The sequence below is a fragment of the Colias philodice genome, chromosome 24 (genome assembly GCF_061535455.1).
Source record: "Colias philodice isolate Cphi_HAF_F1 chromosome 24, ilColPhil1 Martin Lab GWU primary, whole genome shotgun sequence".
Taxonomy (NCBI): domain Eukaryota; kingdom Metazoa; phylum Arthropoda; class Insecta; order Lepidoptera; family Pieridae; genus Colias; species Colias philodice.
Window position 1 is genome coordinate 4500275 of NC_143109.1, and position 15017 is coordinate 4515291.

General features: G+C 33.5%; 1 protein-coding gene across 1 annotated transcript in view; it reads right to left on the bottom strand.

The window, feature by feature from the left end:
- LOC149477701 (uncharacterized) overlaps nucleotides 1-15017 on the bottom strand; it is a 157046-nt gene that overhangs the window by 29760 nt on the left and 112269 nt on the right. The window contains exons 3-4 of the mRNA XM_089710211.1: nucleotides 2256-2426; nucleotides 1802-1946 (exon numbers count right to left, since the gene is read on the bottom strand). Of these exons, the coding sequence (XP_089566337.1) occupies nucleotides 1802-1946; nucleotides 2256-2426 (316 nt within the window). The remainder of the gene's footprint in view (nucleotides 1-1801; nucleotides 1947-2255; nucleotides 2427-15017) is intronic.

Below are 15017 nucleotides of genomic sequence, written 5' to 3' on the forward strand. Positions count from 1 at the left end.
CTAGTTATTATTCTGTGATAAAACATAGCGTATTAGGAATGAAAAGTGTTTAATTATAGCGAGAATCAAATATTATGTTATGAATATAAGAAAACTCGGTTATTACCCACTTATCTTTATCATTTTTAAGCTAATATACGTTTATCTATACTAATAATATAAAGAGGAAAGGTTTGTAATTATGTATGTATGTATGTACGGTTTTCACGCATAAACTACTGGACCGATTTCAATGAAATTTAGCACAAATATAGAGGGTAACTTGGATTAACACATAGGCTAGGTTTTATCCCGGAAATCCCACGGGAACGGGAGATACGCAGGTTTTTCTTTGAAAACGCGGGCGAAGCCGTGGGTGAAAGCTAATCCATACTAATATTTTATATTATGTATTATAAATGCGAAAGTAACTCTGTCTGTCTGTCTGTTACTCAATCGCGCCTAAACTACTGAACCAATTTGCATGAAATTTGGTATGGAGATATTTTGATACCCGAGAAAGGACATAGGCTACCATTTATTGCGAAATATGTACCACGGGCGAAGCCGGGGCGGACCTCTAGTTTACTATAAAGCTTATTAATGTAAGTTTTGTAAAAGAGGTCTGATGTTGTGTGTGAACATTGAATAGAGTTGTAAATGTTTGAGTTTGTTTTAAACAGTATTCTTTGCTTATGTTAGATGTGTAACAAAAATTTTGGCATTCCTGATGTACCAGATAAACCATTGTTCAATACTTAATTACATTATTTTTGATAATTATTTTACACAAACTAAAATCATAATATGTAAGTAGACGCATAAAAAATATAGCTCGTGATTTTTTTACAATACTGAGAAATAATAAACCTAACAAAAATTCAGTTATAATATAATAGAACTCATAAATTCAGTGAAATTCGAAGTAACCTCTCAAAGTTCCGTAGAACGTCCATAATTCTGTTATGCTTGCCAAAATGTTATTAAATTGTTTCTTTAATTTGATTGATAGATATCGGCCTACAAAATTTCAGTATTATTGCGTGGAATAATGTGGGAGGACTTTTGACAATTTACAAATAGGTAAGAGCTAGCGCGCACGAGCAACTTTGTCTCCGCAACTATTTTGTCTCCGCAACTATTTTGTCTCTCCACCCATGGGCTAGTATGAAAGTGCGCGCACGTAGCGACGCAACTCCCCATACAATTGATGGGAGAGACAAAATAGTTGCGGAGACAAAGTTGCTCGTGCGCGCTAGCTCTAAAATGCGTTTCATTTAATTATCACAACAAATTCAGAATTTATTCCGGAAATTAAAAAAAAATGTTTTTCATAAATTTTAAAGAAAACTAATGTTTTGTTTGATTTTTAGTTTTATACTATTCAAATGCTTTATGACAAATGCTTAATTAGTCGACAAATGTAACCGTTATTATATTGATTATAATCAAAAGATTGTGTCGATCAATACATATATTGCTACGTTCAGACGCGTGGCAAGCAGTCTGGCAAGCAGCTCGTGCGCTTACGGTACAAACAAACAAACACGGGCGCATGCACAAACCACATGTTTACATGCTTGTGCTCGTAGAATGCCACTTTGAACGCAAGCGTCTGAACCCACCATATAAAAGTACAAAGTCGCTTTCCACCGTGCGTCTGTGTGCTTAGATCTGTAAAATTACGCATCTGATATCAATGGGGTTAATTTTAATAGGTAAGTAGTTCTCCAGGACGTTTTTAGTATAAATTTATTAGGTTTTACATAAAAGCGGGCCAAGCGCTGACGGAAAGCTAGTTAGCTTATAAATATGTGGTTACCTATCCTCCATACGACATTCTCCGTCCCTGGCTTTGCATGCGTTCTTGAAGCGGTCGAAAAGAACGGAGCAGGCTTTTTCGTTGTGACAGACACTTAGAGCGTAGGTACAGGTTGGTAGAGTCTCCACTGGGTACGGGTCTTTCTCTGTTTGAACATAAAAAAAGAATATCATTCAACAATCATAAAAAAATGACATAAAATTAATAGAAAAGAAACAGGAGATGTTTTGGCTTTATCATTGTGAAATCTAAGACCCTTTAAATAATTAATGACTAAATTGATAATAATCCAATCAAAAGGCCAATAAAAACATTTTCTGTAATTAAATCTAAACCTTATATAATCATAGAATCAGTTTAATATTCTAAGTATATACTGGCCAAATTATAACTAAGATTTAACTCTAGATATTTAGATAATGTATGTACCACTATATTATTAAAAAAAACATACCCTTCTTCATCACAAACACGCATGGATGGTCGAACAGAAAGTCGCGGAACGAGTTACACTCAGGATCGACGTTCGGTTCCCGACAGAGGCAGGTCGGCTTGAAGAACGGGAAAGCTTGCAGGGTCCGCAGGGCAGCTTGGCATTTCGTCACAGTCACAGTTGAGCAGGCAACTGGAGAAAATGATAAAAGAACTCAACAAAACATACAGTAAGAGATCGTTTTGAACATAGGTTAAAAGTAATTAAAGTATTTATATTAAACTGTTAGTTTACAGAAGATCGATGCTAAAGTTTTAGAACTTGATTTTGTTTGATGACGCAGTTATGGTTTATTTAGTTAAAATATATTTTGCGTCAAATTTAAAACGCAGTTAATTGAGACACAAATTATTATTTTACAGGTTTATTCAATGTTAAAAAACTATAGTTTAAGTTTCGAACACTTTATAACGAACGTGGCTACATCTTATTTTACATGTTTGTTCAATATTAAAAAAAAAAGTTCGTTAACGTTTACGTTCCAAATACTTTATTACAAGCGTGGTGACATCATCAAGGTGAATCAAAACATGATTTGAAAAATAACTTTATAAAGTGATTAAAAAACGTGATAACACATTTTATCAACTGAAAAAAAGAACATTTGAGCCTTTACTAAAATTATATAATTCAACATATTTACATTACTCTATTATATTTAAGAAGCTAATTTCTGGAGTTGACAGAACCTTAAGTAAATAATAGCTAAGTAGAATATAATATATAGGTATTATATTCTAAAGGTAATATCTGCAATCTGATAAGGGCTATCGAGTAGGATAGTAAATATAATAACACTAATGGATGGAATTCAATCCCCTTGTGTCAAGTGTGTATCTAAGATCTAGGTAACTGCGTGGAAATTTTGTTTTCTATTGCCTTCCAGAGGGATTCTATTGGTATATTTTTGTGATTATTTCTATGAGATAAACATGTTTTTGCTATGGACCAATTATTAACGATTGGAAAAAAACTTTGTTGTTTAACATTATCTGTTTAATAACATTTCTTTTGGAAAAGTAATAATAATAAATATTACTGCTTCATTTTGTTAGCGAATTACCTTAATATAAGGAATTTATAATATGTTAAATCGAATATTATTACGCATTATTTAATTATATAGAGTCAATTAAACCAGTTTCTTTAACAATTACACATTTTATACATTGACACTTTATCTAGAGTCATACGAACTTAAATTTTCTCTTTTTCTTTTTCCGTGTCTTTCTAAAAAAACGTATTTGACCAATTCAACAATCGTTCTTATTTATTGGTAGCCGAATGCGTATGTCCTTCCAGTAACGGTGAATTTACATCAAACGAACATAGAGCTAGAGCTAGAGCAAGAGCATTCTTTCGTGATCTTTCAGTGTAAACGAAAACTCGCATTCAGTGTTGTTCAGTATTAGAACATTGCATAGAATCTTTTCGAACGCACTAAGAACAACGAAATGCTCTACGCCTGTTTACACTAAGAATTTTAATGCTCTACGCCTACACTAAAAGAATTTGACATAGGGCTGATTTTTCAATCCTTTGATAAAACTTATTCGTCGAATAATGTATAAAACTACCATTTTAAAAACGTTTTCTAATTGCCCGTATTTGACAGTTTACGTGACATTTTAATATTATCGTGTAATAGGTACTTTATTGGACGGATAAGTTTTATCCAAGCATTGAAAAATCGGCCTATAGTGGGGTTAGAATGAGGATTCGCTCGTTTAATGTAAATGCACCGTAAGGGCTAACAAAGGCTATACATATCATACATGTCGAAAGGGCCTACCCCGCCCTAACGAGATCGCCAACCTGAAGGACTCGTAGGATTTTGTTCATTTTATTGAGTTTCCCTTAGTTTGTCCAACTATTTGTTTGTTATCGCTATTCTTTTGAATATGGCAAGGGTTTTGTGTACAACTTTTCGATATTTCTCGTATAGTAATAACGAGTTCAAGTGTTATTTTTATTGTATATTTTGATCTATTTTATTTTGTATTTGTATCTTTAATTTCTTTACTATAAGAACTTTGACTTTGGTTAATAAAATACTAGCTGTGCCCTGCGGTTTTACCCGCAGTGCTCAGCTTCTGTCGATCTTAGCGTGTTGATATATAGCCTTCCCCGATAAACGGGCTATCTAACACCGAAACAATTTTTCAAATCGGACAAGTAGTTTCTGAGATAAGCGCGTTCAAACAAACAAACAAACTCTTCAGCTTTATAATATTAGAATAAAAAAAAATAGTATAGGTAAATGAATACAATAAACTACTTTATTATTACCATCAATTAGTAGTACAAAACTACAATCAACCATATTCTACTGTATACAATGGTATACAAGTATACATATACATTTAGTACTACATAAATAAGTATTTCCCGAATCCATACCCATGTAACAAAATTACATGGTTTTTGTATGTCATTAGTGAATGTCTGATGACGATTTTTTCCAGCAATTCATCGTATCCTTTGATTGGCTGAATTCCGTTGGATATTCTTGATTGGTTTTCTTACGTGTATTGAATGGGACTCGTTTATTGGAAGTCTGATGTAATGTGAATGAAATGTTCGTCATTTGTATAGAGAGAGTTTTAAGTTATAGTTAATCGGTTGTAGAGAGAACTTAGCATGGTGCAGAATAGGTTGATAGTATTTATTTTTAATTTATTATTATTCACATACATACATCAATAGTAAAAGTTTGGCATTGGCTGGTGATTTTTGACCGGATAAGTTTACCGGGCATTTTTTTTTTGGAAATCACTACGTACTATACCTAAAACATAGTCGCTTTCTCTGTCCCTATGTATGATTTTGATGTGGTTTTTTTTAATAGAACGAGTGATTCAAGAGGAAGGTTTTAGTATATAATTTATTAAGTTTTAGACTATCGGGCAAAACCGTGGGCGGTAAGCTAGTACAGCATAAAGAAAACACCTTTATCTTTATCAAATTATATTCATGAAAGTGTAGTCGAACCCATACAGTAACAAATAAGTTTACCGCCACTTTGAAATTTCGATTTTGTAAAGTAGTCAATGTACTACAAAAAAACAACATAGCCATTCTCAATCTCCGAAGGGTCGCTACAAAAAATTTGGAAAAAAAAGCCCCCAAAAATCTACGACTCACGTTTATTTATTGTTATCTCTTACAATTTCTTTTTACTCAAATTACGTAAAAACCCATGTTAGACCTTTCTTGTCGCTTCTTATTTACGTTTATGTGATCATTCCTTTATTGTGAATGACAGTTATCTTGGCGTTATTTTACGTCGAGTTTCGAAAACGCGAAAACGGATACACGTGTGTAGGTAACCTTGTGAAACGTATATTGTACAATAAGCGTAACTTTTTAAGGTCACAGTAACGATAGAGTTAAATTTATTTCTCCTTTATTATATTACACAAATAATATAAAACTAAAAGGCTATATATATGTGATAATATGTAAAAAGCGGACCTACATAGGACAGCGTTTTAGTTTTAACTGAGAGTATTTTTATTGCCTGTGAAGCTTTAAAAAGCTCAACGTCTATAGAAGAATGATGGAAAATGCATCTGTCCTGTACAGTGTAAGGGAAATTATAAGTTATATTTTTTGGTTGATTTCAAATCAAGAAGATCAAAAAATTAATTTTCTGCCAAAAATAATCCAGATTTAAGGTAGCCTATTTTACTTGCTTGGTGTGGTGATTTTATATTTTTCCACTCCATTCAGTAAATTAGTATCAGTATAATCAGAAAATTATTGTTAATTTATATTCGTCCCACCTCAGGGAAAATAATCGCTTTTTAGATAGATACTGATTTGTTCATTTAATTTTAATTGAATACATTTTATTTTATCTTACAATTACCTAATGTCATGTTTTATTTATTCTACCCACGTTTATAAAATATGAATTGTTTTCCCTTATGAACAATGACAAAACAAAATTGTAGCTTTTGTTACTTTTATTTGGTTTGTACAATAAATACCTTTATACATGACGATGTCTTTACATTCTATTAATAATTTTTGTCGAAAAACGCTTTGATAAAACCCTTACAGTAGCTATTATTAGAGTAGGCGACTTACAGAGTCTAGAATTCCGAATAACCTTTCACCTATTACATAATTTAAATAGAGTCAAAGTGCTTTAAAAATAGGCAAGTACAGCCTATTCTTCGTAAGCTTCCAATGACTTATATAGTGGTGTCCTCTTGTCATTCTGACAAGGGTCTTGCATTATCGACGTTAATTCTCAAAAACGTTCCCTGAACAACCCTAATTCCCCGCTTTGCTTGCTAAATATCGGGAGGTATTTTTATTCGATTACGAACCGTACAATTTAATTCGATAACGGGTGACGTGACGGTAATGTATTTAGAGTAATTTTTGTTGATTTTGCCGCGAAAAAAAGGGTTGTTAGGGAAATCGGGTTCGCAAATATTTCAGTAATTTTCATGAATGTTATTTGAATGAAAATATAAGAAATAAATTGGTCATGAATAATATATTAATTTAATCATCACAAAGTGTATGAATATTATTTGTATTATACTAGCTGCGCTCCGCGGTTTGACCCGCGTGGCTCCGCTCCTGTTGGTCTTAGCGTGATGATAGCTTTACCTATAGCTTTCCTCGATGAATGGGCTATCTAACACGTAAAGAATTTTTCAAACCGGTCCAGTAGTTCCTGAGATTAGCGCGTTCAAACTAACAAACAAACAAACTATTCAGCTTTAATATTAAGTATAGATTATAACAATAAAAACCAGAATCCTCTGTAATAATAGTTCAAAGACGTTATTACTATTATAGTATTTATGCTAAACGTATTTCTATTAAATAATTATATCTTTTAACTGAATTGCCAATATTGTTTACAAATTGCAAATTACTTTTTTATTCATAAGGATTTTAATCAAATGAACATCACCCGAAACAACATAATTTTGTCAACGTCTTCTATTTTTATATGACATGGATTCGTAATCATAATTTTATTAAATACTAGCGGTCCGCCCCGGCTTCGCCCGTGGTACATATTTATGTTTTCTCTACATAAGAACCATCCTGGTACTTCAAGGAATATAATAAAAAAATAATTATCAAAATCGGTCCACCCGTTCTCGAGTTATGCGCTTACCAACACATTTTGCGATTCATTTTTATATTATAGATACGTGGATCACTGTCGCCTGTGGTGTGAATATGTCCTTAATGTGGTTATTGTGTTATGAAATCACTTTGTAAACATAATATCACGATATTACATTTTCATTTGAATGTGAGGGCATATACATGTCTTGTTCTTATGATATAGTAAGATGTTTGAGTCGATGTGACATAAAAAGCGACATATTGCTTTTAAATACCGATTTTAATAAAAAAAAAACACAATTACAAAAAAAAAAGTAATTTTGATATGATAATTATGGAATACTAATGACATGGCGTGGTGGTACCTACTATAATACGTATTTCATCATGAATTAGAATTAATATTCATACGACTTGATACCCATAAAGTAACAAAGCTTGATGTCGGTGTCGGTGTCGGTGGCGGTGTCGGTGTCGGTGTCGGTGTCGGTGTCGGTGTCGGTGTCGGTGTCGGTGTCGGTGTCGGTGTCGGTGTCGGTGTCGGTGTCGGTGTCGGTGTCGGTGTCGGTGTCGGTATCAGTGTTGGTGTCGGTGTCGGTGTTGGTGTCGGTGTCGGTGTCGGTGTCGGTGTCGCTGTCAGCGTCTGTGTCTGTGTCTGTGTCTGTGTCTGTGTCGGTGTCTGTGTCTGTGTCTGTATCTGTGTCTGTGTCTGTGTCTGTGTCTGTGTCTATGTCTGTGTCTGTGTCTGTGTTTGTGTTTGTTAAAAAAGACGTGGCACTCGAAGGCTGCCGCGGTAAAGCTATTGCATAGCATAACAATTATCACCGCTGTGCTGGTCGGAGTGGGGGGCTATTTTCATTACGGAATTTCTGGATTCAGTCTCCACACTCAAGGCCCGCGATAGAAGCTATGCAATAGCTTAATAAATACTGATTTCAATGTTAATGTTATATGTTTTTTTATGTCCATTTCATTATAAAGTCTAATTATTAAATAATAAAAGGCAATACAACCTTTCATTAGTGTACTTTTTTATGCAATACACCATTCTCAAGGGAGCTTTGTTATTTTAATTCGTAACATTATATTAATTACTTTTTGTCATGGAATTTTTGTGGTTATCATAAATGTTTTTTATGAATGAGTTTATATGTTTAGTGTACAAAGGAATTAAATGAAAACGGTGGAAGCAATTCTATATTTTTTCCTTGAATTTGTACAGCTATTCTTGGAAATGTAATTGATCCACAACTCAATTAAGTATTTAATACCAATTAATATGGAATTGAATAATCAAAAATGTTTTATTTCTATAATAGATTCATACAGGAAAAGTTCTTTATTCGCGGGCAATAGGTTCCGTAAATGTGCCGCGAATAGAGAAACCGTGAATATGGAATGGTAATTTGTATGGGGTTATAGGGGATACGTTCCTAGGTGACGAAATAAGGAAGCAAATACATAAAGAAATCAGTTTTATTGAAATTTTGGACCAAACATATATTTATTATTAGGTATTATCTTCAGGTTTAGGCAATGGCTTAGCACTTTTTACTCGTTTTTTAGTCGACATTATAAATTCGTAGTTATGTAGTTCAGGCGTTTTCTATGGATAACAATTGATTTTTATTTAGGTAAATACATATATATATATGTATATACCGATGTACCGATTCGATCCGCGAATAAAGAATTTTGGGCCGCGAATATAGAAATTAGGTCGCATTTTTTCCACCCGCGAATAGTGAAACCGCGAATAAGGAACTTTGACTGTATTTATAAATAGCGGAAGCGGAAAAATATAAGTTCATGTAATTGTCAAAGCACCAATGAAGCTGTAACTTAAGCTTACCAACTTTACATCTTAATAAAAAAAAAAAACGTGTGGCACTCGAGGACTGCCGCTGTAGCTATTTTTGTTGTGTGAAAAATTCGTTCGGAAATTTTACATTCGGTCGCGGCGCTCAAAGTCTGAGATAAAAGCTATGCAATAGCTTAAAACTAAAAGTACTTATATCTTCTAGCCATTTCGTATATATTAAAGTTAATCATCCAATTTACAAATTCATAACTACATTATTAATCATATTCATTTTCGACCACATTATAACCTAACAGAAAAAATCTCTCATTATTCTAGAAATCAGCATTAATTCCACAAGAGCTCCAATTAGGCGAATAATGGATTTGTAGGTAATTTTTCAGATATTCCCACAAATGTATAACAGCGGCCATGAACTTACTAACAATGTGGGAACAAAAGCCCATTGTGAGGACTGAGGTCTGACTCTCGAAACTATTTGAATTCCAACTTATTATGCTTGTATTGTACGAGTTTGTATTGTAGGGAAAATAGGACTTACGCTTTTTAGATTTACTTTAAGTGAGTAAATAGTTTAGGGTCTGGTATAGGTTCGTAGGGTGACATTTTACAAACAATAGTGTTTGTTTAGTGCTCAGATTTAACTGAAAAACAGTTATATATTTACGATATTATTTGGAATAGGAAAGATAAAGGTTTATGCATTAATTTCTAAAAACTAGCCCCAAAAATATGTAGTACGGAATGGAATATTGTATTTAAAGAGACATCCACGTAATATCGTAAAATGAAGGCGAGAGAAGCCATGAGAAGAAACCTAACTAATTAAATTAACTATTTTTGTCTTGTCCATGCTCATAAAATGTTCAAAAAATAATAAATAACGGTAAATTCAATTTAAAGCTTATAATTTCTAAACAAAGAAAAATATCAAACGCGAATACGAACGGGAGCTTTTCGCTAATAAAATGGTTTATATTTGCATATAAATACAATTAGAAGAACAAAAATCATAAAAATACCCATCCTTCATATAAAACAATTACTCTTTTATTACATGTTATGAAATATATTTTGGACCTGTCAAATACGAACACAGGATTGTAATAATTAATTTAAAATTAATAACACATTCTATATGTAATTATTTACATATCTGGGGGCACGGTAGTGCCCCCGCCAAGACGAGCCAAGCGAAGTGCACGGGCACTACCTACCTTTTCTCGAAGCGCTTCGACGTTTTTTTGAACCCTCATAACTTGGGTTTGGATTATGCTAGATCAACAAAATTTTCGGGATATATTGTCAATAGCGGACTTAATGAACATATTAAGTTTTAATTACATTAGCTTTTATACTTCAGATTTTATTTATATCTAAAAAACGCTAATTTCGTCACTGACTCACTGATGATCATCAAAATTCTTAAGGTATTTCCTAATGTCCTAGAAAGCTGAAATTTTGTATGTAAGCTAGTATTAGCACACAAACAACAAAAAAATTATAAAACTTGTAACTTTCATCCCCCAACCCCTTAAACTAGGGGATGGGAGTTTGTATGAGACCTGTAATTTTAAATTAAATTTTGATGACGCTAGAGGTCTAATCTAATAATCTAAAACTTAGTTCCCCTAGATATATAATATATGTATAGGTACTCCTTGTTAAAAAAAAAAATTGTTACAAACAACTTACAAAAAGAAATGAAATCCACCAAAAACATTTTCATGTAAAATGTTGCCAAGACGAGTCACAAATTCTACACCTTAGTCAAAATATGTGGCTTGGCCGTTCGTTACTACAAGAACTATTGTATAGCACAAAAGTAGCGAAATGGCCAAGCCACATATTTTGACTAAGGTGTAGAGTTTGTGAAGTTAGGCCTTGTAGAGTTAGGGCGTGTAGTGTTAGAACCTTGGCTCTACATGAGATCTGATAACTTTTTGACAGTGCGAGTCATATGGGCTCGTCTTGGCAACATTTTACATGAAAATGTTTTTGGTGGGATGAACTTATAGCAAAAAGGCATTTTACATTCCATTAAATATTAAGCCTTATTGAGTTAGCAACAGTAAAACTTTTACATCAAAATCTCAACTTGTAAATAATTACTGATATTTTATAAATAAGTAAAAAAAATGTGTCCGTGTACTAGTGTACACACGTAAGAAGTGAAACTTCTTTATGACCTTATTTAAAAAAAATAATTTACTATATTCAACTTTACAGAAATACGTCGAATCACGTGTGGTAGCGATAAGAAGAAGATGAGGCGTAACGGAAAAATGTCACGCGTAACGAAAAAATGTTACACTAAATTTTTTTCCAACCCCGATAAAAAAGTTTCACTTCAAAAAAAAAACAATTATAAATGAAGATAATCAAAAAACAGATAGTGGTATTTTCTGTTATCTTTCCTTTATAATTAATCATCAATAATAATAATCTATACTTAATATTATAAAGCTGAAGAGTTTGTTTGTTTGAACGCGCTAATCTCAGGAACTATTGGTCCGATTTGAAAAATTATTTCAGTGTTAGATAGCCTATTTATCTAGGAAGGCACATAAGCTATATATCATCACGCTAAGAAGAACATATGCTGAGTCACGTGAATTATATAGAAATAATAAAATATTTATAATAAAATCAAACGAAGGCATCATTAAGTTCCAAAATCAGGGATTTGGAACAAAGTGCCTGTACAGCGTTAATTAATCTTATTTCTCGGGGGAATTTTTCTTTTTTCTTAATTGTAGCGAAATATAACAAGGGGAAAGATTTCCATCGCGACTTTTCTCAAATATCCTTTTAGTTATCAATTGAGGATCTACTTTTTAAATCAAATAATTATTCAGTGACAATTTGCACGGTGTTAAGTCTTATTTGTATTTTCATTGTTGGGGTTTCTGTTACTTCTTTATGTGCTAAGGGGGTGATAGTTTTTAATTAACATTTACTCATTTATTTACGAGAATATTGGGGGACATAGATCTTACTACTTCATATAACGGTAGCGTTATAGACCGGGAGATACTGACACAAAATTTCGAGTCATTTGTAACAGGATGGCGGTTCTACAGGGGTCTTAGTACGCAATGACAAAAAGAAAAACGATGGCGTGAACGCTGGTACCGGCGGCTTAGTCGCGTGGGCGTTAGTCGAACTCGTCGGAAAATAGCGAAAGTCAAACGATTTGTAACAGTATGGCACTTATTTTTCCTGTAAGTTTGAGGATCAACAAATATAAATACAAAATTTCAAAGATCTATGTGTTGGAAATCTTCAATTATATAAATTAATAATAAATTAAGTTTTCAAGTATGACAGCACTTTTTCCCCCTACTAGAAGTATGGCAAATATAATAATGGTCACATTTTATCAAATACTCTCCAAAAATCCAAATGCAATACTGGTACAAAAAGTTTGGCGAAATAAAAATTTTTTGCAGATTTTCAGCGGTATGGCGACCATTTGGAATCGTCCGAAAAGTATGGCATGGCGATTTTCGTAAATGGCTGCACGACGATAGTTACCTGTGCAAAAGTTAGCCTGGTACAAATGGTTGAATGATTGTTTTATTTAAATCAACACATTCGCGTCGGTATGGCGGCCTTTTAGTCACACCGGAAAAGTATGGCATGACACTACCGCCTACTACTTTTTTATGGGCTATCGGTAAATTCTAAAATTTTTGTGTTACAAATCGTTTGACTTTCGCTATTTTTCCGACGAGTTCGACAAACGCCCACGCGACTAAGCCACCGGTACCAGCGTTCACACCATCATTTTTCTTTTTATCATTGCATACTAAGACCCCTGTAGAACCGCCATCCTTGTTACAAATGACTCGAAATTTTGTGTCAGTATCTCCCGGTCTATATGCAAGAAGCTTTTATTTCTAAAACTGCATTTTGACGTTTTAAAATAGAAGTAAATCAATTTTTTAGAATTTAATTTGTTGTATATATGAGTAACTGAAAACGAAAAACAAATAAAAACCAACAAATCTTGTAAACACACCTTTAATACTAAAACTAAACACATTAGGCGCTACGAAATCGCTACGGCGTACCTACGATATACGATAGCTGCTACGACTGGCTACGACGTAGATTGAACTAATGAAGCTATTAGCGTTTAGCTTTTGATGATTAAATGAGGGTATTTTTTATTTTTCTAATTGAATTATAAGCTTCTGAATGATTCTGATATATTAGACTTTAGTAAATGTTTTAAAAAAGATGAATTTACAGCAATGTTAGGGTTTAAAATTGTATTTTAACTTTTATATCATGTCTTTTCTGTACAATATTAATAAGTAACTTAATAAATAATTTATTATAATCTTCCTCTTCAACCAGTCTGTTTATTTAAAGAACCGCATCAAATAAATTGCGCAGTTTTAAATATCCGAAAGTGACCGTGTTTTATACTACGCAGATCACTGCGTAGTATAAAACACGGTCACTTTCGATACAATACATAGGGTGACAAATCAACATCGAGCTATGCTGCGCTGTACTGCGCTGTGCTGTGTTTGGTCAACTCGCTCGTCTAATATTTTAATGAGGATACAAACAACCCATGCTGTGCTGCGCTGTGTGAGGCTACGCTCTGTTTAAAAACGCAGCAGTCTCGAGCGAGGCGCGCTACCCGCCGTGCTGAGCCGCGCTGTGCCGAACTGTGCTATGTTTTTATGGAGCTCTGCCATGCTGCGCTGTGTCGAGCTTATCACTACATAGTATAAAATAAAGTCGCTTTCTCTGTCCCTATGTCCCTATATCCCTTTGTACGCTTAAATCTTTGAAACTACGCAACGGATTTTGATGCAGTTTTTTTTAATAGATAGAGTGATTCAAAAGGAAGGTTTATATGTATAATAACATCCATTAAATAGTGGAGAAGTACTGTTATTTTTGAGGTTTCTAATGTGATGTCGTAAAAAATTACATTTATTCTGCTTACATTGCAAACGCAGGCTGAACGCCCTACGAGTTTTATCAAAATAATGTACTAAGTATTTATACACATTGAAAAGGTCTACAGAAAAGTCCGCGATGGTATATGTCTATCTCTTATGGATAACCCACAATAACTTATTTTTGTCATTTACTTTTTACGACAAATAATGGCTAATTTTCGAAGCGATTTTAACCAATACAGCATTAATCCTTAACCAATTAAATACCTTGAATACATTGTTCATTTAATATATTATGGCCCTTTACACCGTATGATTTAAGTGAATATTTTCGAAGATATTACAGATTTAAAAATTGCGGGACGTAGCGTTTGCGGCGGTACCGGCCGGCCGCCCGGCTAAACTAAACTAAACTAAAAAAAATGTTGTGTGGTTTTATGAAACCACGGTAAAAGTGAAACTGTTCGAACGGTTCCGAACACTGCTTTGTGTAGCGCATGTCGCGTGACGGTCGGCTGCCGAGACCAAAAAGTTTGAGACGATGTAATAAAAGTTTCACTTTAAAAACAGAACTTCTTTTTCAAAACAAAATAAACTTCTAAGTAATAATAATAAACATATCAAAGCACATATTTATCTATGTTTGGCTTAGTTTTGAGCCTTGTCTGTCCATCTTTTCCCAAGTAAAAATCACGGGAACTTCAGATATCTCTTCATTGTCATCGTCTTGCTCGGTTTCGTATGTCTCTTCTTGTATCTCCACGTTGTCTTCCATCTCACTGTCATTTTCGTCTTCATAGCAGAAACAGAACTTGATTCTTCCAGCAACAATCTGATTTGATCATCGTTCATTTTGACATGAAGTATGGCCTAAAA